The 22,381-nt window shown below is 38.4% G+C and overlaps 1 protein-coding gene across 3 annotated transcripts in view; it reads left to right on the forward strand.

The window, feature by feature from the left end:
• The window catches only part of PLCB1 (phospholipase C beta 1), a 682,570-nt gene that overhangs the window by 491,693 nt on the left and 168,496 nt on the right, over positions 1-22,381 (forward strand). For all 3 annotated transcript variants that reach the window (XM_029220651.1, XM_029220652.1, XM_029220653.1), the window contains exons 8-9: positions 2,041-2,141; positions 3,727-3,893. In XM_029220651.1, the coding sequence (XP_029076484.1) occupies positions 2,041-2,141; positions 3,727-3,893 (268 nt within the window). The remainder of the gene's footprint in view (positions 1-2,040; positions 2,142-3,726; positions 3,894-22,381) is intronic.

The following is a 22,381-nucleotide window of genomic DNA, read 5'->3' on the forward strand; positions in this document are numbered from 1 at the left end:
GTGTGCATTGTCCAGCCAAAAGGTTTTCTTTCATTTTGTATCAATAAATTAAATGGAATTTTGGAAACCTGTTTATAGGTTATACTTGTCCCCATCTTTTGAGTGGCAAAACACCGTGAAACAATTTATGGGAATTCCCCATTGTTCTAGGAATTGGCCACTTGTGCTCATGATTTCAGAGTTGGTGTCCAGGTAACTGAACTTAATGGTATAATGCATCTTCGTATATATAAATGACACATGTGTTGTTTGGTTGTCTCAAAATGCTGTTTTGCAAAATGGATTTTTTTCCTGCCCTATAAATTGATTTAGTAAAGAAAATATTATTTTGTTCATTCATTTCTCAAATATGGGACTCCTGCTGTTTGCCAAGTGGTGAGCTAAGTTTTCTTATCTGTTAGCAAGCAGTGTAGTCTCAGACCATAATTCAGACAATAATTTTTAGATATTTCTGTAAAGGTACATTTCCAAAAATAAGAATACGGTAAAAGGAAGGGTGTTTTCTTTGGTTTAAGGACTTGAAAATAAAAATAATCATATAAACACATACCTGAAAAAGGAAAAACGACACGAAGAATGTCCTTCCTGTTAACAAAGTCTTGAATACATGCTTCCGGTTTCCATGGCAGCCCGACTAAACAGAAAAATAAGTCATAGAAGTCACTTTTTATATCAATGACTTGCTTTCCAAACAATAGGAAACAAGAGGAATCAGTGAGAAATAATGACCAATGTCCTACTTATGAAAAGTGCTTTGCAACTTATCAGATTACTTAAACCAGAAAGAACGTTGTTTGAAAAAAAGACACAAAATTGGGATTTTATCTTTTCATTTTGAAAATGTCTTTCTACAGGTTCTTTACTTTAAAAAAAAATACATTCATTCAAAAGTCTGCTAAACAGCACATAAACAATGTGAATGTGCTTCATGCCACTGATTTGTACACTTAAAAATGGTGAAATGCTATATTTATCTTCTGTATATTTTATCACAATTAAAAATGAGATTAAAGTCACCAAAAACAGCAACCTAAAAAAAAAAAAAAATCTGCTGAACAGACCCTGTTTTCACTAGATCTAACCTTATTTATTTATTTATTTGTTTTTTAACATCTTTATTGGGGTATAATTGCTTTACAATGGAGTGTTAGTTTCTGCTTTATAACAAAGTGAATCAGTTATACATATACGTATGTTCCCATATCTCTTCCCTCTTGCGTCTCCCTCCCTCCCACCCTCCCTATCCCACCCCTCCAGGCAGTCACAAAGCACCGAGCTGATCTCCCTGTGCCATGCAGCTGCTTCCCACTAGCTATCTACCTTACGTTTGTTAGTGTATATATGTCCATGCCTCTCTCTCGCCCTGTCACAGCTCACCCTTCCCCCTCCCCATATCCTCAAGTCCGTTCTCCAGTAGGTCTGTGTCTTTATTCCTGTCTTACCCCTAGGTTCTTCATGACAATTTTTTTTCTTAAATTCCATATATATGTGTTAGCATACGGTATTTGTCTCTCTCTTTCTGACTTACTTCACTCTGTATGACAGACTCTAGGTCTATCCACCTCATTACAAATAGCTCAATTTCTTTTCTTTTTATTGCTGAGTAATATTGCAACGTAAGTGCCCATCATTGGATGAATGGATAAAGAAGATGTGGCACATATATACAATGGAATATTACTCAGCCATAACCTTATTTATTGAATGTACTTCAGAAATTGCCTTAACATCCCTTTAGAAGGAGAAAACTCTTAAGCTTAAAATATAATGAAAAAAACAGAAAATAAGGCTTTTGATACCTCAAAGCCAGTGTTCAAGTGAACTCCACCACTGGCCTCATAGATGTTTTCTGAATGTTCACCCTGGCCTCCTATTGATCTTATGGAAAAACCCCAAACGAACTTTTTGGCCAACCCAATAAAAGAAAGAAAAGGGGAAGGAAGGAGGGAGGGAGGGAAGAGAGAGAGAGAGACAAAACTGGGAGGATGAAAGATAACAAAGAAAAAGACCATTTACTGACCCTCTTGTTTTATTCCCCAGAATGATTTGATACCTCAAGAAGATTTCACTCCAGAAGTGTACAGAGTTTTCCTGAACAACCTTTGTCCTCGACCTGAAATTGATAACATCTTTTCCGAATTGTAAGGGAACACATTTTAACTAGTTTTGTTCTGCCTTGGCGATGGTACTCAGGGTGCTAGCTAGGGCAGGATTTTGAGCAGTAGAGGGAGATGGCAGAACCTGTTTGTACATGATAAATAATAGCAGTGATTCTGTGTAATTTGATGGAGACAATCACGCATTCCTACCCCTGAGGTTCAACCACTTTTTTAAAATTAATTAATTTATTTGTTTTTATTTTTGCCTGCGTTGGGTCTTCGTTGCTGTGCGCAGGCTTTCTCTAGTTGCAGTGAGCAGGGGCTACTCTTCATTGAGGTGCGCGGGCTTCTCGTTGCGGTGGCTTCTCTTGTTGCAGACCACAGGCTCTAGGCGCGCGGGCTTCAGTAGCTGTGGCACGCAGGCTCAGTAGTTGTGGTTTGTGGGCTCTAGAGTGCAGGCTCAGTATTTGTAGCACACGGGCTTAGTTGTTCCACGGCATGTGGGATCGAACCTGTGTCCCCTGCATTGGCAGGTAGATTCTTAACCACTCGCTACCAGGGAAGCCCTCAACCACCACTTTTAACGAGTGAAGTTGGCTATGATTTGTTGCAGGGTGTCTGTGTTTTAGAATCCTCAGGGGGCTCTGTGTAGTTTGAAGATTATGGCTAGAACAGAGAAGCATCTAGGCTTACTTTGTGGAGATAGACTGTTGTAGAAAGAATGCTGACCTGGGAACCCGTCATATTACCTCTTTGCATCAAGTTAATGAAATGAGAAGTTTGGATTACTAAGAACCTTCCTAGCTGAAAATTATTTGCTTTTATGTTAGAAATCATATAGGCATTACTTTTTAAAAAATGAATGAAAAAAAAGAAAAACACATCAAAACACGCAAGGCAAATATGGGGAAGTAGCAATTTATCAATACCTTTCTTGATATACTGAAATCTATGTGATCACAGATCGATCCAAAACTGACAGACTAAATAAAGATTTCTTTATATGAAAAACAAGCAAACAGTGCTGCTGAGAATGATATCAGATGTACTCACTTTGTCATGTTCATTGCCATCGACTATTGATTGAACATCTGCAATATCTGTACTATTGAACTTGTCTTTGGGTTGTCAACTGGATTGAAATGGGAAGTTTGAATCACACTATATTGCAGAGTTATAGACTCTTGCTGAAGCATAATTTTAATGAAAAGAAAAATGTGCCCAAACATATTGGGTATTTTTAATAATGAGAAATAAATACATCTTTAGATGATTAAGCGGGATATGAGAATTTGATGACTAAACCAGAAGTTAAGCATCATAATCAAAAAACAACCCATACTCTGTGTTCCATTTAGAGTGGTGCATCTTCACACACAAGATACAGTATTTCCCTATGGTGGTTTTCTTATGCATCTGGTAGAGTTCAAGGGCATTGGGATTTGGTGGCAGTGATTGCAAAAGGTTGTGATGGAGCAACACAATGTTTTTAGGGCAAATAGGAATTCCAGTGTAGCATACTCTTGCCAGGTATGGCAGGAGTTTGTTTCCACATAGCTAAATGCAAATATATGAATGAGACTTGGTGGAAAAACCTTCTAATTTCCTTGTTTTTAATTGTTTTTAGTGGTGCCAAAAGCAAACCATACCTTACGGTTGATCAGATGATGGATTTTATCAACCTCAAGCAGCGAGATCCCAGGCTAAATGAAATTCTTTACCCACCTTTAAAGCAAGAGCAAGTCCAGGTGTTGATTGAGAAGTATGAACCCAACAACAGTCTTGCCAGAAAAGGTCAGTCCACTTTTTCCCACACCAGAGCAAAGCTTGAGTTCTAATTGTGAGTGGGCCACTCTTGGTAGTCATGGACATCAAGGATTATTCAGGAGGGTTTCCCACATTTATATGCCTGCTTTTCTTTCTGACTTAAATCACTGGTGGTTTAATCAGAAGATTTTTTTAGAGTTTGGTATGTGATGTTTTTGTTGTTGTTATGCATATATGTGTGTGTGTGTGTAACATTGTTTTTTAAATGTCTAATCATTTGTTTTGTTTTAAATTTTCCCAGTGACTGAATGCATCTGTTTTTCAGACAGGAAATTCATTATCTTAAAGGTTGCCCTTTTGGGTCTGTTTCTAGCTCTGTGACATGACCCATAGATTTTTCTAAATCTCTAAAACTGAAGAGAATATTCAGTCCATTAGACCCTTATCTTATAGTAGTTTATAGTTTACACTACTGATGAATTTTTCCACTTGAAAAGATATTTTAAACTTTGGCCTTCTGTGTTAAAAAAAAAATAGTGTTTGTAGGAAAAAAAAAACAAAACTGGTATCAGAAAGACAACACTAAGGTGCTTGAAAGTTATTGAGAAATTTATATTTTTGATTCTGGAGAAATGACTTGCCAAAATAAGATCATGAAAATTCAGGTGCCAGGAGTTTTCAACTATATGTGGCATCATGGTCTCTAAACTGGATCATCCTTTACCACTAAGACCAAGTCTCATCTGGATTGAAATTCCTTCACTGAGAATATTAGTGTGTTATTACTGATGTTATTGTAAATTGACTAGATATTCCATAGGGAGCAAAATAAAGTGCAATTAACCAATTATTAAGAAATAAATTGAATGCTAATATGCAAGTAATTTATAAGTAACAAATAGCTCTGGCAAGCTTGTGGTCATTAATAAGATGGTTATCTTAAAACTATCCTCTAAATGAAAAATGAGAGTATTTATTAAATATCAAAGTAAAATCTTATCACTAATTGTATCTTACATGTTATTAGTTGGGAATTTATAGATGAATTATTTTAGTTTTTAGTTTTATCATTTTACATATTTTAGTTTTAGTCTTAGTTTCTTCGTCAGGCACTTTGCCTTTGTTGTTGTCATCATTCTTACTGTTGCCGAGGTCAAAGGAAACAACTGACCCAATAGTACATGTTGGCGTTGCCAGGCCTGCCCCTCCAACCCCCTCAGATCTGAGTCCCTTTCATCCCTGGTGTCACAGAGATGGGACTTCTCCTTTCATTAAACCAGAAGAACTCCTTGGAGGTTTCTCATAGATAGCTTGACAGTTCCCTTCTGAAATCCAAACTTTGCCAAAAATAACTAACATAGTGTTTTAACAATTCTGACAAGACTTCTAAAAGCAGTTAGCCCATGACACCAGGAAAACAAAAAGCTTTTGTGAAACCAATGAGGCACTTCAGAACCTAAACTTCGCCCTTTTCTCCTTCCTTCATACCACTTTGCTGGTGGTCCAGGCTTCATCTAGTGCGTGACGCCCCCATACATCATACTCTGATGACTTGGACAAAGTAGAGGATACAAAGGAAAATACTACAATAGGTTATTGTAAAACTCTATCATCCTGGAAGAACTGATTTTGATTCTAATGGAATTAAGACTATATCTCTTAACATTTGCATGAGTATTTAGTTCCATCTTATAGCTGTACTAGGTGTGAATTCCATAATCATGCAGACATGTAAAATTCAGGTATATTTAAAAAATAGCAACTTGATTTATTTTTCTACAACTTAATATGATATTAATCATGAGCCTCTCTGTCAGCATTGATGTGATTTTTTAAAATCACAGTATTCATTTCTCAACCCCAAAACTCCAGTAGGAAGATGAACTTGAGATGTCTCACACCATGTCATTTTGTTTGCTGCTTTGGCTCTGTTTATGTGAACAAAGAAGATTAGAGAAGATTGTTTTATTCTAGCAATTGCTGTTTCACAGTCAAAAGAGTAACAATTTTGAAATCTTTATTTGTAGGAATAAGAAATTGTTGAGTTAGACCTCAATTCTTTAGTAATCAAAAGTTTTAAATATTTTTTCCAAGGATGAAAATCATTTTTTACTTGACTTTGCAGTTTATAATATCTGATGTTTGACTTTAAGATCTTTACAGGAACTCCTTTTTATATGCAACAAAGTACAATTTAAGAAAGTATTTATTATATGGCTTCAATGATGACTGATGCAAGGAAATTAGCTCTCACTTATCACGTGACTTTCAAAATGTGCATTATCATTTTACAAAGAAGCAAACCAAAGGTTTGAGGTCAAATGACTTACCTAAGATCTCATACCAAGATGCTCTTCAGGAAAGCAGAGTTTTTAACTTTCAGTCAACTAGTTAATATGTTTTAATCAATAAACACATAAGAAAATAAGTAGGGAAGTTTAATATTACATTATCATTGTTTTCTGCGGCACCATACATTTTTACGAGTTCTTCAAATGTGCCCAAGTGTTAATTAAATTGACCACAAACTCAGTTTCATTTATCAGAGAAAGAGACTTCCATATTGCCTATATTGTTATAAAATCATGGGAATAAGATACATACAGAAAATCCATATATAATAGCATAAATATATATATACTATCTGATACAAGAAACATATTTTAAAGTAGGTGTTAAACAAATAAAAAATACACAAAATTGACATATGCTAATGTTTAGTTTTTATAGCATTTGGTATAATTTTGACATAAAAGGTGATCTTAAATTAATGAAAAATTTTCAGTGTGGCTAAAAGCCTAATGGCTAAAGCCGAGTGTAAGTGTGAAGTGAAAACCCAGAAGAGCTGACCAACAGTGATGCTCTGTTGGCCGCCTGTCATGAGGATGTTACCCACATTCCACGCCTGAATTTCTGTTTCTGTAGATGTATGTATTGGTTATAAATAATCAGAAGGTTTCTGTGCAGTCTAAGGCCAAATGTTCACAGGTTTGGGTTTCACAGAGTTGGAATCTTGCTGCAGAAGATACTATTCTCAAGGGAGTTAGGTTTATTTTTACAATTTAAAATCACACATTGAAAAATGCTGTGGTCCCAAGTCAGCAAATGTTTCTTCCTTACCATGTTGTTTGCACTGTAGGCCTAACTGTACTTAATGCAGGGCTACACAATGCCTCCTGCCTCTTCCAAACAAAAGGGTCATGAATGTCAGTTTGAAGACTCATGTCTCTTAGAGTTATTTTGTTTATAATTTAAACTCTTTAGAAGAAAGGCATTGAGTAAAATTAGCGTGAAAAATGAAATAGTTATTGGTGCCTTAGGTAACAGGCTGCAGACCTCTAGATTCAGCAGCTTTGTCCGTAAAAGAAGGCCAAATTATGCTTAAACGGCCAAACTGAAAGAAAAGAGTTAAGTTTGTTCGTATGTTTATTCTCCTGTGAAGAGCAGGTGTTCATGGGTATTTGTTAAGCAATTGAATTAATATAACAGATCATAATATTAGCAGATGTTTCAAGCTACGTTTCTTTTTTATCAGCAGTTCTTCCTCTTAAATTTTTATACAGTGTGGTATAAAAAAGCTTCCCTGCTTTGTTGCAATTAAGATGAAACTAAAACTTTTAGTATTTGATCAGTACTCCATGAGTTAATAGTTTAATAGTTGAACTCAAAATTAATAATAGCAGAACAATTTGTTTTTAAGCAAAGCAAATAGAAGTTCAGGTATAGCTAGCATATTTGCTCCAAATAGACCTAAGCTAACAATGATTTGCATACTAGAAATAACCTATTGTATTTTTAATATTGTTTTATTTTAAAATTTTTATGCAAGTGAACTATACTGTGTCATTATTATCAACAACCAGAAGCACCCAGAGTGTGCTAGAGAGAGCACTGGACTTGGAAACTTGCAACCTGTAGTATTAGGTGGAACTCCTTCAGTTGAAAAATGACAAACTTAACTCAGACTGAAGCACAGAAAGGAACTGACAGGTACATATAAGCAAAAAGTGAGGGTGTTAATGACTTCAGGCATGACTACATCCAGGGGCTCAAATGATGTCATCAAGACCTGTCATCTCCCATCATGTTCTCTGCACTGGCTGTAATTCTTGGGCAGACTCTTCTGAAGTGACAAGAAAGCCAACAGCAGCTCCAGGCCTACCAATCTCATAGTTCCATCAAAATACCAGAAACCAGAACATGGCTTAAGCCACCCAGGACCACTCCTGAACTAGGATCATTGTGGCCTGGAGGATGGAATGTACCAATTGGACGGACTTTGGTCACATGACTCTCCCTAGAGCCAATAAGGAGTCAGCTACCTGAACCATGTGGACTGACAGTGGGAGGGGGTGGTTCCCTGAAATTCACCTGGGGTGTGTACCTAGAAAGAGGAGGACTAGTCACCAGACAGATGAAAACAGCAGATCCCACTAAAACTGGTCACAAATCAACAATTCATCATCTCTGTTTACCTTACCTTAGGAAGCCATTTAATCTCTTTGACCAGTTCCACCCCCTAGTTTTCTGATCTTTGAAAATATTCTGAGAGAATTTCTGGTAGAACTAAGTAAGTTTCTTATGATAAGAAGGTTGCATGTATTAATTGTTGCCTGTTGAACCCTTGTTGACCTGAACTAATGAAAAATGAGAATTGGCATTTGTGCCAAATTATTTTTGAGTCTGGAAGTGAGATTCAGAGCACTGGGCAGAGGCATTTCTGAATGCTGCTGTCTCTTGGCTAACAGGCTTATTTTACTTATTTCAATTAATAAAAAATTAGACTCATTTGGTGATGAAACCTGAAAAAATATGGTGAGTCATATCTGTGCACAAATGTTCATTTCTGACTCATCAATATTTTATCTACATTTTTATTAAAATGGAATTATAATTATAGTTTAAAATGTAAAGATTTACACTGGAATCTTACTGTTTACTTTATCACTTAATTTTCCTAATAGAGTTTTAAAAATTGTTATTTTCCCAACACCATTTCCCTTTACTAGGTAGAAGTTATAAAAAATAATGATTATTTTTATTAATGTGTATTATGCATTCTTGAGACATCAAACATGCCGTAATTAAGGAAAGAGACTGGCACTGTATTATGGTTAAGCCAGTTAACCTCAGGCAAGTGACTTGACTTGCTTGAACTTCAGGTTCCTCATCTGTAAAATGGGATGATACCAGTTCTAGCAAACATCAGTGCTTATCCTGTATCCCTCGGCATACATGGTTCCAACACAGTCAACAGCATCTTCTGCAAATCTCTGGGACTTTCTCTCAGCCCAACCACAGCCAGCCTACAAGTTCCCAGGACTTCATGGCCCCAGGAGTAATTTTCACTCAGGCGGTAGTACCTCTCTTCCTTGCCCCTTGTGTGGGACATTTCTGATACGTGTTCTTCACATTCTCCCAGAGTTCTCATGTATGAATGAGCCCGTTTCCCACAACTGCAACCTGCTTGATAAGGTTCCCTTTATTTACTGCCTTTTCTTCCCTTCTCTTTTCTCCACTCCCCTACTGTTAGTTCCTGGGTTATCTCCCAAATAAGCTGCTTGCACTCAAATCCTTATCTCAAAGCCTACTTTTAGAAGAACCAAAACTAAGACAAGCATTTCTCAATAAATGGCCTTAACAGAATCTAAAGTGAAAGATGGGTAAGGTCAGAGTAGCTGAGCATTGAGAGAAAAAAAAAAAAAAAATGGAAGGGCTGTGCCCATGGCTCATCCCTTCCAACATGTCACATGTTATCTTAGCTGTTACCATTCCTGAAGTCCTGGCTGGTAGCCTCAAAATCACAGGATCTCCTGTCTACAAGGGACTTAGCCATTTAGTCCCAACTCTCAGGTCATAGAAGAGGCATCTAAGTGACAATGTTGAGAGTAGGACTATATTTTCTGTGTCCCAGCTCTTTGCACCACTCCAGACTCCCACGTGGAGCCCTCCATTAGGGCTTGCTCAAAAAACGCAATGTCAACTCTTTAGAAGTTAGCAATTTGCATCCATAGCAGTGGTTTTCAGACTGTCCTTGACATAGCATCCTTTTATTTGTGTTTGTTTCTTCTCACAATGTCTCATTGGATTGGTCAATGTGTAGGAAGAACCGTTAGAAGCACTGTTTTGGTTGAATGAGCAGAGCCTGCATTGCAGCTGGTGATGGCTGCCCTACTCCTGTTTATTCTTCTGTTCCATCCCATTCTCTGCAGGCACTTCTGCCCAAACCCCAGGAGATTCGAGATGCTCAGTTTAAAAACCACACATCTGAAGGAGATATTCACTGGCCTAATGATCTGCCTCACCATTAAGGTGGCATCCGTTTAAATATTTTTATATAGATGACCTGTGTAGCAATAAAATAAATAAAAGAACAGAAATGAGTGAACAGAGGCAACTCAAATGAGATAGATTTTCTTCCCAAAAGACAAAGACAGATGAAAGCTGTATGATGTAGCCAGTTCTTTTCATATCTTAAGTTACTACACTAAGAAAGCTGCCAAAAAGCCGCTCTAGTATTTTATTGATTACAATCCCATTTAAATCCCACCTATTGACTTGTTAGCCTCTGTGGAAGGTCATAGAAGAATGACATTAGCATCTGTGAGTGTATTCCAAGCTCCTCTTAACTCTGTGTTTTGTTTACTCATAGACTTCTCTGAAGTATTTGAGACTGGCAAAAATGAAAAAAAAATATTTTCAAGAGAGCCATTATGGGGCTTCCCTGGTGGCGCAGCGCTGGAGAGTCCACCTGCCGATGCAGGGGACACGGGTTTGTGCCCCGGTCTGGGAAGATCCCACATGCCGCGGAGCGGCTGGGCCCGTGAGCCATGGCCGCTGAGCCTGCGCGTCCAGAGCCTGTGCTCCGCAACGGGAGAGGCCACAACAGTGAGAGGCCCGCGCGTACCGCAAAAAAAAAAAAAAAAAAAAGATAGCCATGATGAATTCACTGTTCATCAGTTGGCTTGATAACTTCCTTGAATTTCCTTTCTTGATTGCATTTCCTCCTTTCCCAGGAGGGAGGAACTGGGCTTGAGGAAAACAAATGCCTGGCCCAGGAGTCCTGGTTTTTTTCTCTTGCATCCTTTCTTTCTGTGACCTCAGTGTCCACTCAGAATTACAGCTCTAGCCAGAAAGCCACAACCATGTCCATTCAAAGCTGAAATGGCTTTTGTTCAGAAAACAACCAGTCAGGAAAAAAAAACCAAACATATATATATATATATATATATATATATATATATATATATATATATATAGTAAAAAACAAATGCAAGTTTTAAAGAGGTGCAGGAGTGGACTTGGTAGCATAATCCACCCCAGTCTGTTGAGTGTTTTTAAAACTTCTTTCCCTCATCAGACTATACCTTCCCAAGATGCCTTGCCATTGTGGGTGAGAACTAATGGGACAAAGCAGATAATGGGTATTTTCTCCTAGAGGTAACCTCCCATCAGAACAAAGCATTAATGGTCACTGACTGTTACACCTTTTCCCTTGCCAGCAGGGGGCAGGGGGCAGGCTATGGCTCAGTTAGAAGGAACAGCTTGGCAGCTTGCACTGTGCTGCTGCAGAAAAGCCAGGAAGCCACAGGCATTGGACCCCAACATCTGCTTTTCCCAGAGCTGAGTTTTGTTGGTAGTTGATTTTACACCATATAAGCGGGAAGGAAGCTGATTGAATGCAGAGAGAATCAACTCCATGGCAAACATATGGTGACCACAAGGAAGCCAGATGAGGTGAGGGGTAGACTGTCTAACCTAACACTTCACAGGAAGGCTGAAAAATGAACCGTGGCAATGGGTGAAATGTCGGGAAGCTGAGAATGACCAATAATTTCATTCATTCATTATAGAGATTCTAGGAGCCCTGTGTGAACCACTGCAGCCTGTAGGACTCCAGTTGCAAAAGCAAAATTACCTGCAGAGTAGGGATGACACCATTTTAAGAGGAAGACTTAACTAAGGATGTTTGAAAAAATTAAATTTCTCACCTAACACCCTACCTTACATGTAGAAAAGGAGTCCAAAATGCTTCTTATTAATGTTGTTACTGTTACCTAAAGACTGGGTTCGCCTCTTGGTGGGTATTGAGCCAATAGACACAGCCAAGCCAAAGATTGGGAGAAGGAAGGATTATTACTTGCAGCAAATAAGGAGAACACCAGGGATCTTTTCTAAAGCAGGGTCTCCCCTAACAGCAAAATTGGGGAAGTTTTAAGCTAAGGGTACTTGCATATTCATGAAGAGGCTAGAGCAGATGAGAATTCAGCATAAAATTGAGGCAAAAGTCGAGAGAGTCTGAGCTTTGATTGATTGAAGTCAGGAGGGTCAACATCACAATTCCATCTTCCACCTGGGAGGGGGCCTTAGTTCCTGCAGAACTCAAAGATACATTATTATTATGTATATCCCTTGAGGAGGAACTAGGACTCTGCTTTATCATTGCACTACTCTTTGACTGCCTTTTCTTTGTTCCTGCATTCCTTATTCCCTTAATATCTTTGATTCCTGAGACCTGTTCAAGGGTAAGCGTTGTGGCCAAGCTTAGATCACTAAATGGCTTAGACCAAAATGGGTTCTCTTATGTCAAGAAAGCCATGCCTGGTTCTCTTTCTCCAGGGACTCCCCCTAACCTATCTGCTTACACTACTTGCCTTTGTTTAGGTTCCCCCAGCAGTGACTCTGGGAGAAGAATCCAAATATAAAGAGTTTATTTGAAAGGTGATCCCAGGTAGCACCAGTAGGGCAATTTAGGAGGTGAGAATGAGGAACGGTAGGCAACCATTAAATGTTGCATCATCTCTCAGTCCTGGGCAAAACTAATGTCCATCTTACCCAAGGAACATGACATTCTCGTTAAGGCTCTAGAACATTTTGCTGTCCTTTGTGTTATGGTCAAGAACCGTTGTGAAGGGTCTCCTCTCATGGAACAATGTGATGGTGCACTAATAAAATGCGACAGACTTGTTCCCTACCCTCGGAGAACCTCTAGCCCTAAATGATCAATCAGCCGTTACATACATCTAGTGAAAAAGACTCCAAGCCCATGTTTAAGAGAGTAGGGTACCAATCTGGATTCTGTTTTTATCTAGCCATGTCAACTTAAAAGGACTGTTTAATCTCACTGGGTCAAAGTTTATCTGTCCTGTTAAATAATAAAATGCTGTCTCACCTACCAAACAGAACAGTGTGATGTAAATAAATTGCAGATGTGAGAATACTTTGAAAAAGGGAAAGTGCTAAATCAAAGTTAGGTGCTATTATTAAGAACTTTCACACAAAACCACATGAACAAGTTCAGCTGAATACAGGGAGAACTACAGGGCCACAAAAAGCCAGGACAGCTGGGTCGTGGGGTTGATCTGCAAAGGCTTTTGAGAAGAGCACATATTCATTTAGTGGAGATTATTACACGATATCTTGGACTTGTATTTGTACATAATTATGGTAATTGAACAGCTTTGCAATCAAGATGGAATAAGAATGCATGACACTTTTCAGCCTAAGATAACATAATAATGCCTGAGAACATGTATAGAATATACTAACTCCAGGATTGAAAAGAAATGGATAAAATAGGCAAAGAAACCAGCAAAGTTCATACACTATACAAAAACACAGTTAACTGGCAAATGTAATAGGAAAGTCTGTGCCCAAGCAAAGAGAATTGAAAAGGGAACATTTTATAGATTATTTCTGTAAGCAGGCAAATAGATTTTGGTGAGCCATGGGATATTAGAGCCATCTGCACTTACTGTCTAGCAGAACTCACAGAAGGGTCAAAGCACCAGGAATAAATGTGAGCCAAGGAAATACCTTCTCAGAGCTGTGCTTGGAAGTGATTTTAGGAGGTGCTAAGCCATTGGACCAGTAGCTTTCCAACATGCCCTGGTATCATTACATTAGGACTGAGGATTGAATGGTGATGAATGGATTCTCAACCACCTAATCCCAGTGACATCCAAACATGTGAGTGGCAGATCCTGCCTAATTGGCATTTGGCTCAACAAAATGAGGCTGGTGGCCATGCTAGCTGGCAGACACATTGTTCAGTTTGCCCGTCCTAACTGTGTGATGATTCTGTAAGGATTTATAGGCCATCTGTCTTCCGAGGCATAATTTGTCAAGATTTCTCTGTGCTTCCAGGCTTTGAAAGATGTTATTTGCATGCGTTTGGCTATTCCTTTTAAAAGGTAACCTGCATTTTTTTTTTTTTTTTGCAAAACCCACAAAACAATGTCATATTTTCTGTTTAGCATTTCTGTTGTCCTCACATTGGCATAACACATTTTTTTTGTTGTATTTTATTTTTCTTCCTACAAGTTAGACTCATGGATTGGAGAATAAAAATGTTAGAGGGTGCCTTTGAATTACTTGTGGAGATTAGAATGTAAATTGAGTCTGGAAAAGAATTTTAGATCTTGATAGACAAATCCAAATCAAAGAGCTAATCCTCACGCCTCTACTAGACGGGTCATTTGTCCTGCCTGAGTCCAGCTTCTTTTAACAAAAAGATTAAAGTCACACGTTTTAAAGAGATAAGTAAATCATGGGAAAAAGCTCTTCCTTGGTCACATTCAGGGCTATTTTTAGGACTAATCCACATTGCCTCAATTGAAGCCAGCGGCTACATAGGCAGAATCCTCTCCTTTCATCATCCTTGTTCCTCATCCAGGCCAGTGCTAGGAAAGTTTTGTGGATAAACATCATCAGTCCCACGCACCACCATCTGCCTTCCCGTTGCCCTGGCACCACCTCCAGATCCAGCTCTCACACTGAGTACCCCGTTACCTTAGAAAAGTTGCTTACCTCTCTAAGCCTCAGTTTGCTCATCTGAAAATGGGAAGTAAAAAGTACCTCTCTTATAGGATTTCTGTGCCTGCCACATGGTCAATGCTCAGGTAATGCTAGCTCTTCCTGTTATGATGATGTGATATGGTGAAGATTATGATTTACCTTCTTCTAGTACTAGATTATGTGCTGTACAGCAGGATAGCATAGTAGTTAATGGCATGGAACACAAAGCCTGACTTTGGGTTCAAATCCCATTTTATCCACTTGTAAGCCATGTGATCTTGGGCAAGCTACTTGAGTTTCTCACCCATAAAATAAGCATAAAAGTAGTACCCACTTCATAGAGTTATTATGAGGATAGAATGAGTTAATATTTGCATATAGTAAATAGTATATAAAGGTTTATAGAATAATATATGGGAGATAGACTAAATTAATGAAGCTCTTCAAAGGCTGGCTCTCTCTTCCTTTACCATCCTGCTTGCACATGTATAAATATACTTCCTTTCAAGTCAGAATCCATTATTTTTTTTAAAAAGTACTATGTTTGTAGACACAGCCAGCCACATTTTCTTTCTTTGACTCTCCACAGAATTATTTTTCACTTTAGCACTTCGCCACTGTTACCTTACATCTGCTTTTAGGATAAACGAGGTAGCAGTTCCATGTTGGTGCTTTGATGCCATGATGAGGTCATTTCCAAGGTAACCATCCCAGTAAAAAACACACACTGAACAAGAAAGAGCCTGACTTTCAAAACTTTCTAGTCACTTTAGTAATGTGCCATGAATTCTATTTAGAGATTAGCTTGTGACCATGCCCTGCTGTCCTTTTCCCTTTCCTGGTCACAGAGCCCATGTAAAGCATCATGTGAGAGTCTGGTGCTGAGGACTTGCCATCAGGCTCATCTGTGCAATAAGGAGCATCAGCTTTTGTTACACAACCTTATTGAAAGTCACTTTCATAAGCTTCTAGGTAGAAGGTGAGGGCTATAGATTTATTTCAGATAAACTTCTTACTTGTGAATTTCAAAAGAAATTCTAGCATTGCTGAGCAAAGATGTTAGAAGGAGAAAGTATTGACAGGGCGGGTAACTTGTCATGTCAGTGTCATGAAGGACAATCAGCTCTTTCATTGTTTAAGGATTGATTTGTTCTGTTGTGAATTATCCTAGTCCCCTATTTCTATTTTGATGGCTTTAGACATTTAATACTGTCTGATTAGTGCTTCTGCCAGGGACTAGGCAGAGGGAGAGAGTAAAGATAAAACTCTCCTTCTGTTCCAGCCACTGGGGAACACCAGGGCTTGGAACTTTCTAGAGCATCTCCTAGAAAGGAGCCACAGGCTTCTCTCTTCAGGACTTGGGACTTCCCCTAGGCTTGGGGACAAGGAAGCCTTGGTAGAAGAGTGCCCTCAGAACCAAGCCAAAAAGGTACTCTTAAGTTCTCCCTTCTCTTCCATCCCTCCATTCCCTGAGACAAAATTAGAATGCTGTGTCGTTGCCTGTATTGGAGAAGAGTGAGAGGGTCTTGGAAAGTATAAGGGAGGAAATATTTTGTCTGTTAAATACTCCCGCCTGATAAATACCTGGGAGCTCCGGCTGCCTCTGTGACTGACTACATTCTACCTGGGAAAAGACACAGCAAGGAAAACTTGACTGACAAATTATCCATATAGTGCCATCTATGGTGAGATATTAGTCACTGCATACTTCTCGCCAAAAAGATTTGAATGAAAGACAACCAAGGAGATCCACGATAAGTCCCTGACCAGGCAAAGCAGGTCTATAGCAGAAGACCTTCAGTTTCTCCCATCTGATTTATTTTACCTAAAAATAGTAGGATCAAAAGGATAAAGCATGTGAAATCTGATTTTTTTTAACTTAATCAACAAAATTCTGTAGTCTGGTATAGTAGAGAAATCATGGATCATCAGGATAAATAGAATGAATAGTCTAGATGTATTCAACTAATTAAACTCTCTTGAGACCACACTAAAATCGCATTTTATTTTTTTAAGGCATAATCTGGCAAGGGTGGATATAATAGGGTAAGAGACAATAATTACACAATTTTGGCAACGATCTATAGGTTTACAGCTATAACACATCTGAGGAAACTGATCATAGGTTTAGAGTTACAGCCTAGAATAAGGAGGGTTGGTTGACAGCTGTTTAAGGAATAGTCTCCCACCTGGGAGAAAACTAAAGGTTTCCCTTCTGGAGACAAGAAAGCAGAGGGTCTGAGGATAACACAATCCCTGGCGAAGGCAGGGATACCATTTGAAAGCAAAGAGATAAAGTGATCATAAACATTCTACCCCTTCCCCCATTTGGCTCTGGAAGGCTGGCATCCAGGCCTTTATTTTCCTGGCAAGTGATTAAACAGATCTTCTCTCAGGACTTGATCGGCTCAAGAAGAAAGAACTAAAGGTATTGACATTAGGGGTTACTCCAAAGAGACAAAGACTGATCCCTCTACAATGATGCCTTATTAACTCTTACACTTTGCATGTTCACATTCAGATATACAGATGCTTTGAAAAGTCCAATCAGCTTTTTAGTCAACCCATTTGAAATATGAACAGGCAATTAAAAATCACTAGACATATGAGGAAAACTTACTTAAAAAGTAGAAGTAAGCAAGAATAAAAGTAACCTTAAGGAAAACAATGACTATGTAGTGAGAAGAAAACTTTAAATATACATATATCATTAATATCCTTAGAAAGATAGTAAAACATATTGAACCACTGAAAAAATAACAATGCTATTTTTTGAAGAAATGTCAGAGAACATAAACTGGCTCTTAGACATTAAATAGAGGGTAGCAGAAACAAAACACTCAAAGAAGGGTTGGAAATAAGGTGTGGAAAGCTCCCAGAGAGTAGAGCAAATAAATAAAATGAAAAATTGGAGGGAGAATATATGAAAATGTAAAATTTGATCAAATAATATTCCAGAAGAAAGAGAACAGAAATTAGCATAGAGATAATATTTTTTTTTTTTTTTTGCGGTACTCAGGCCTCTCACTGTTGTGGCCTCTGCCGTTGCAGAGCACAGGCTCTGGACGCACAGGCTCAGCGGCCATGGCTCACAGGCCCAGCCACTCCGGGGCGTGTGGGATCTTCCCGGACCGGGGCACGAACCCGTGTCCCCTGCATCGGCAGGCGGACTCTCAACCACTGCACCACCAGGGAAGCCCCAAGATAATTTATGAAAATGTTCCAAATAGAAGAATAATAGCTTTCAGACTACAAGGGCTTCAAGAGTGTCCAGCACAGGGGATAAAAATAAACCTATACCAAAGCACATCATTGTGAAGTTTCCAGAAACTGGAACTTAATAAGATGCTAGAAATTTCCAAAGAGACAAAGTAAAAAAACAGGCCACATATGTTTTTAGGATGATGAAATAGTAATTCTTCAAGTCTCTTAACAGCCCATTAGAAGCTAAAAGACAATGAAGCAACTTTTCTCACAAAAATCTAAAAGAAAATTTTCTTAACCTACAATATTATACCCAGATAAACTAGCAATAAAGAATGCAAATGTCATAAAGCCATTTTTAAACGTACAAGGCTCAAAAAACTTAACACTCAGGAACCCTTTCTCAGGAAGCTACTGACAAATGTGCTCCCACTGAAATGAAAAGCTAACTATGAAGGAGGAAGATGCGGTTTACAAAAAATAAAAGAGATTCAACAAAGAATAGAATTTTAAAAAATGTTAATTGATTAATCTAAATTGGATTAAGTCATAAGACTCTAGGAAAGGCTTCATCAAGTAAATGAAACTGGGAGAACAGTTGTGCCTGAACATATTGCAAAGAGGTTTAGATAACTGTGTCTTCTTCCTGGAGAGACTTAAGCTGAAACATCTTTTCTTAGATGCCTGGAACATGAGGTCAAGCTGGAAAGTTCTGTTGGAAGTAGGTTTCAAGAAGTCAATTAATAAAAGGGGTCAGGACCTGAGAAAATGGGAGAACCAGTCCATAAACCTCTTTAGACTGTTCCATTCTGTTCTCCAGAGCTCCCTTTTCTGGACACAGATCCTCCTTTTCTTAATTGTTCCCAAGGCCTGGGACTTCCCTGGTGGTCCAGTGGTAAAGACTCTTCCTTCCAATGCAGGGAACGTGGGTTTGATCCCTGATTGGGGAACTAAGATCCCATGTGCCACAGGGCAACTAAGTCCATGCGCCACAACTACTGAGCTCGTGTGCCTCAACTAGAGAGGAGCCCCCGCACCACAACGAAGAGCCCGTGCACTATAACAAAAGATCCCGCATGCCTCAACGAAGATCCCACATGCTGCAACTAAGACCCGACACAGCCAAAAATATAAAAATAAATTAATTGTTCCCAAGGCCCATAGGATGGTCCCAGGTTTAAAGAAGGCAAGGGAGTAGCTTGTTCCCCAGTATATATTCAAAGGCCTTGGCATGCACTTGTAAGCATGAAATGCATCCAGCTGTATGTCCCTGGATATACAGCAAGATTTAAAAGCATCCCTGGGAGGTCTCATTGTGTCACAACAAAATTTCAAATTTTTGTCTTCCTGACATTTTCAAGAGGACACAAGTGGAGCCTCAGTCATCATCTACCCCAGGGGAAGGAGAGAGGCAGAAGGAGGCAGAGGTACACATGGCACATGTGTACAGTTCCTGGCCATGGCACATGTGTACAGCTGCCTGACATTTGAGAGTTTCTCTGCAGCAAAGATATTGCTGAAGAATGACAAGCCATATAAATGGCCATTGGGGACCATCATTTCCTCTCGTATCCCTTTGAAGATGGTTCCTCCCCATTGAAGTCAGATCTTTTCACATTTGATCACCAGCCTTCTTTTTTCAGTATACACTAGAACTTCTTTTGAACGAAAAAGCTTCATAGAGCGGTGTTTTCTCCATTCCTTGAGACTTATATTTTTCCTACTTTGGCTCTAAGTGGTTCAAATAATATAAATGCTTATAAAGATCTTAGATGTCTTTATATGAGTGGCATGTCCACTTGGAAGCATATCAATCTTTTATTAAGAAAATATAGAAGGGACTTTATTTTTAGCCTTTGTCAGCTGGTATTATCCTTCTGAACTTAACTTATCTTCCTGTTGTTTTTATTCCAGAAAATCATCACATTGCTTTTAATTGTGGTTTGATGTTTCATAATCTCATTCTAATATGGACATTTTGTTTTAATTTAGCTGGTAATCATCCAGAGTGTATTAAACCACTTGAATTCATAGAACTTTAGAGCTGAAAGAGACATAAGAGCCCATCTAGTTTTCTCATCCTATGGTTGAAGAGTTTGCCGCTGATCAGTTACTGCTGGCAGGAATGGAAGCCGCATTTCTTGTACTGTTATTAATTGACTGGTTTAGAAAAACAGTGTTTTCCCCATCTTAGTTCTCAAGGCTTTTCATTTTTCTATGTGCCTCAGTGGACCTGAAAAAAAAATCGTAAGCAGTTTCGCAAAAACAGTGACAGGATGGTGGAAAAGTACTGATGCATTTAAGTCAACAGCAACAACAGTATTCCAGCTGTAGGTTACATGCAACAAAGGAAAATCCTCTAAGGGTCTGTTTTCATCCAAAAGCCTTTACTGGTCAGAACTATATTTTTAGGCTAATTCATTATGCCAAAAACATCTACATTTTTGCAAATGAACTCTTGACCCCTCAGCTGATGCCTTGCAACTTATAAACCTCCAACTCCTGATCTTTACTTTTTCATTGGCTTTTCTTGACTTTGACATATCTCTGCCTAGTCATTTGATATATCAAAAGTCTTGCACATTTGCTCCTTTAGTTAGCAAGGCAAGCTTTGGGGTTGAAAAGTTGCTCTGCCTACTTGCAGTCTACAATCATATTCTGAACTGTCCTCCAAACTCATATATTGTTCCTATTCAAAGTTAGGTAAATTCCTCAGCTGGGGATTTTTTAATTATTTGATATAATTAATTGTAAATAAAGCTTACAAACACTGATTCACCTAACTCTTGTTTTTACTAATTTTAATCTATGCTAAAAACTCTGTTAAAATCTTTGACTCCTAGGAAATAGTAAAGGTAGAGAAGGTAACCCAAAGATTGTATTAATTGACCTATAGGACTTTAAGCAAGTTTATATTCAATTTAGCAATATTTTAATAGGTTTGGGGGGTAGGTTGCTGACACACATATATGTATGTATCAATATCCCATAGCCTTCTTTGAAATGGGTTTGTCATCATCCTGATTTTCTCATTAATGAATCAAATAAAACTTTGACACATGTTCTTTGGCATGTTGCAGAGCATAACTAAATTATAATATCCTGGTTTGAGAATAACAAATATATAGCTTGCATACCCCCACTTTTCTGTCATGCATTCCATGACCGACATCAAAATTATTCACAAGCATGGTTCAGAATCTTTCTCAACACAAGTGCCCGGAAGGCACTAGAGACAATATAATGGAAATCCATGCTAAAATTAGAATTAATTTGTCATCCATGCCATATTGGCATATGTTTTGTTTTAATTGCTTTTAAAAGTTGCTGATCACACCAAGGGATATTTATTCCCAAGATACCAGACACAAACACAGCCTTCACCCGCACCATAAAGATGGTATGTCTTGGTCACACCATGTTGTATTGCTGTCATTTGCATGCCTTTAGAAGGAGCATATACTTGTGAGTTTTCCTTGGGTACACTTTATTCCAGGAGTCACATTACTTTCTTTTGTTGGCCCCTAAAGCCACTTGCATTTATTGCCTGTCCTTTGAGGAACAGCTGTGGTTAGAAATTGAGATGTATGAAACTGTCATTTGCATAGGTTAAAAACACCAAATATTAATAATTTCATATGATTTGGCCTAATCAGATAAAAGAATCAAAATTATGCCATCTTTAGTGATCTCCCAGTTTCAAAACCATTTATTTTCTCTTTTGAATCACTAATTGTCAAAAGTAAGTGCTGATTTTACAGCTACAGTGCACAGAGAATTGTGGTATATTCCAAGGATGACAAAGATAGAAACATACATCCTGCTCTAGAGGAGCGCATGCCTGCTGTTCAAGGGGTGAATGGTCTTATTTTCTATTAGATTATGAGCTCTTTGAAGGCATAGTCTGTGCTTTGCTCTGCTTTACTTTTCTGTGTATTCATCACATTGCAAGCGTTCAATAAATGTTTGTTAAGTGAGTGCAAGGTAAAGAGATGGGAGAAGGAAGGGAAAGAGGGAGGGAGGAATAGACACTCGTTTGAGAATAAGGTGACAAGATGGCGATAAATCAGAGTAAAATGATAATTGTCCACAATGCAGACGAAGGATCACCCCAAACCTCAAACAGAAGACTGAAAGTCACTTAACAACAAAGTAAATAAAATAACACCCATTTTTCTATTTTAAAAAGTGCCAGCTCTCGAGTGCCAAAGCATGGAAATACCCAGGACCCGGGACTCCAGTAACACTGATGCTCGAGAGGATGGGCCACCTGGCTTCTAAAGCTTAATTTAAGCATCTCAGGTCTTCGTCTTTTGTATACCTGCTCTATGATTTTCGTTCCTACCGATAAAAGGAACGAAAAGGAAGACGATGAAGAAATTAGATTTTTTAAAAAAATACTTTATCTCTAAATGTTTTATGCTCCAAAATATTGTTGAAAGCTATCTATTGAGATAACTTTGGCCCTAAGAGGCACTGACTTTGGTTTGTTTCCAAAAATTGAAACCAGTCTG

The sequence above is a fragment of the Monodon monoceros genome, unplaced genomic scaffold (assembly GCF_005190385.1).
Source record: "Monodon monoceros isolate NGI ecotype Baffin Bay Population unplaced genomic scaffold, NGI_Narwhal_1 Super_Scaffold_13, whole genome shotgun sequence".
In the NCBI taxonomy this organism is placed as follows: domain Eukaryota; kingdom Metazoa; phylum Chordata; class Mammalia; order Artiodactyla; family Monodontidae; genus Monodon; species Monodon monoceros.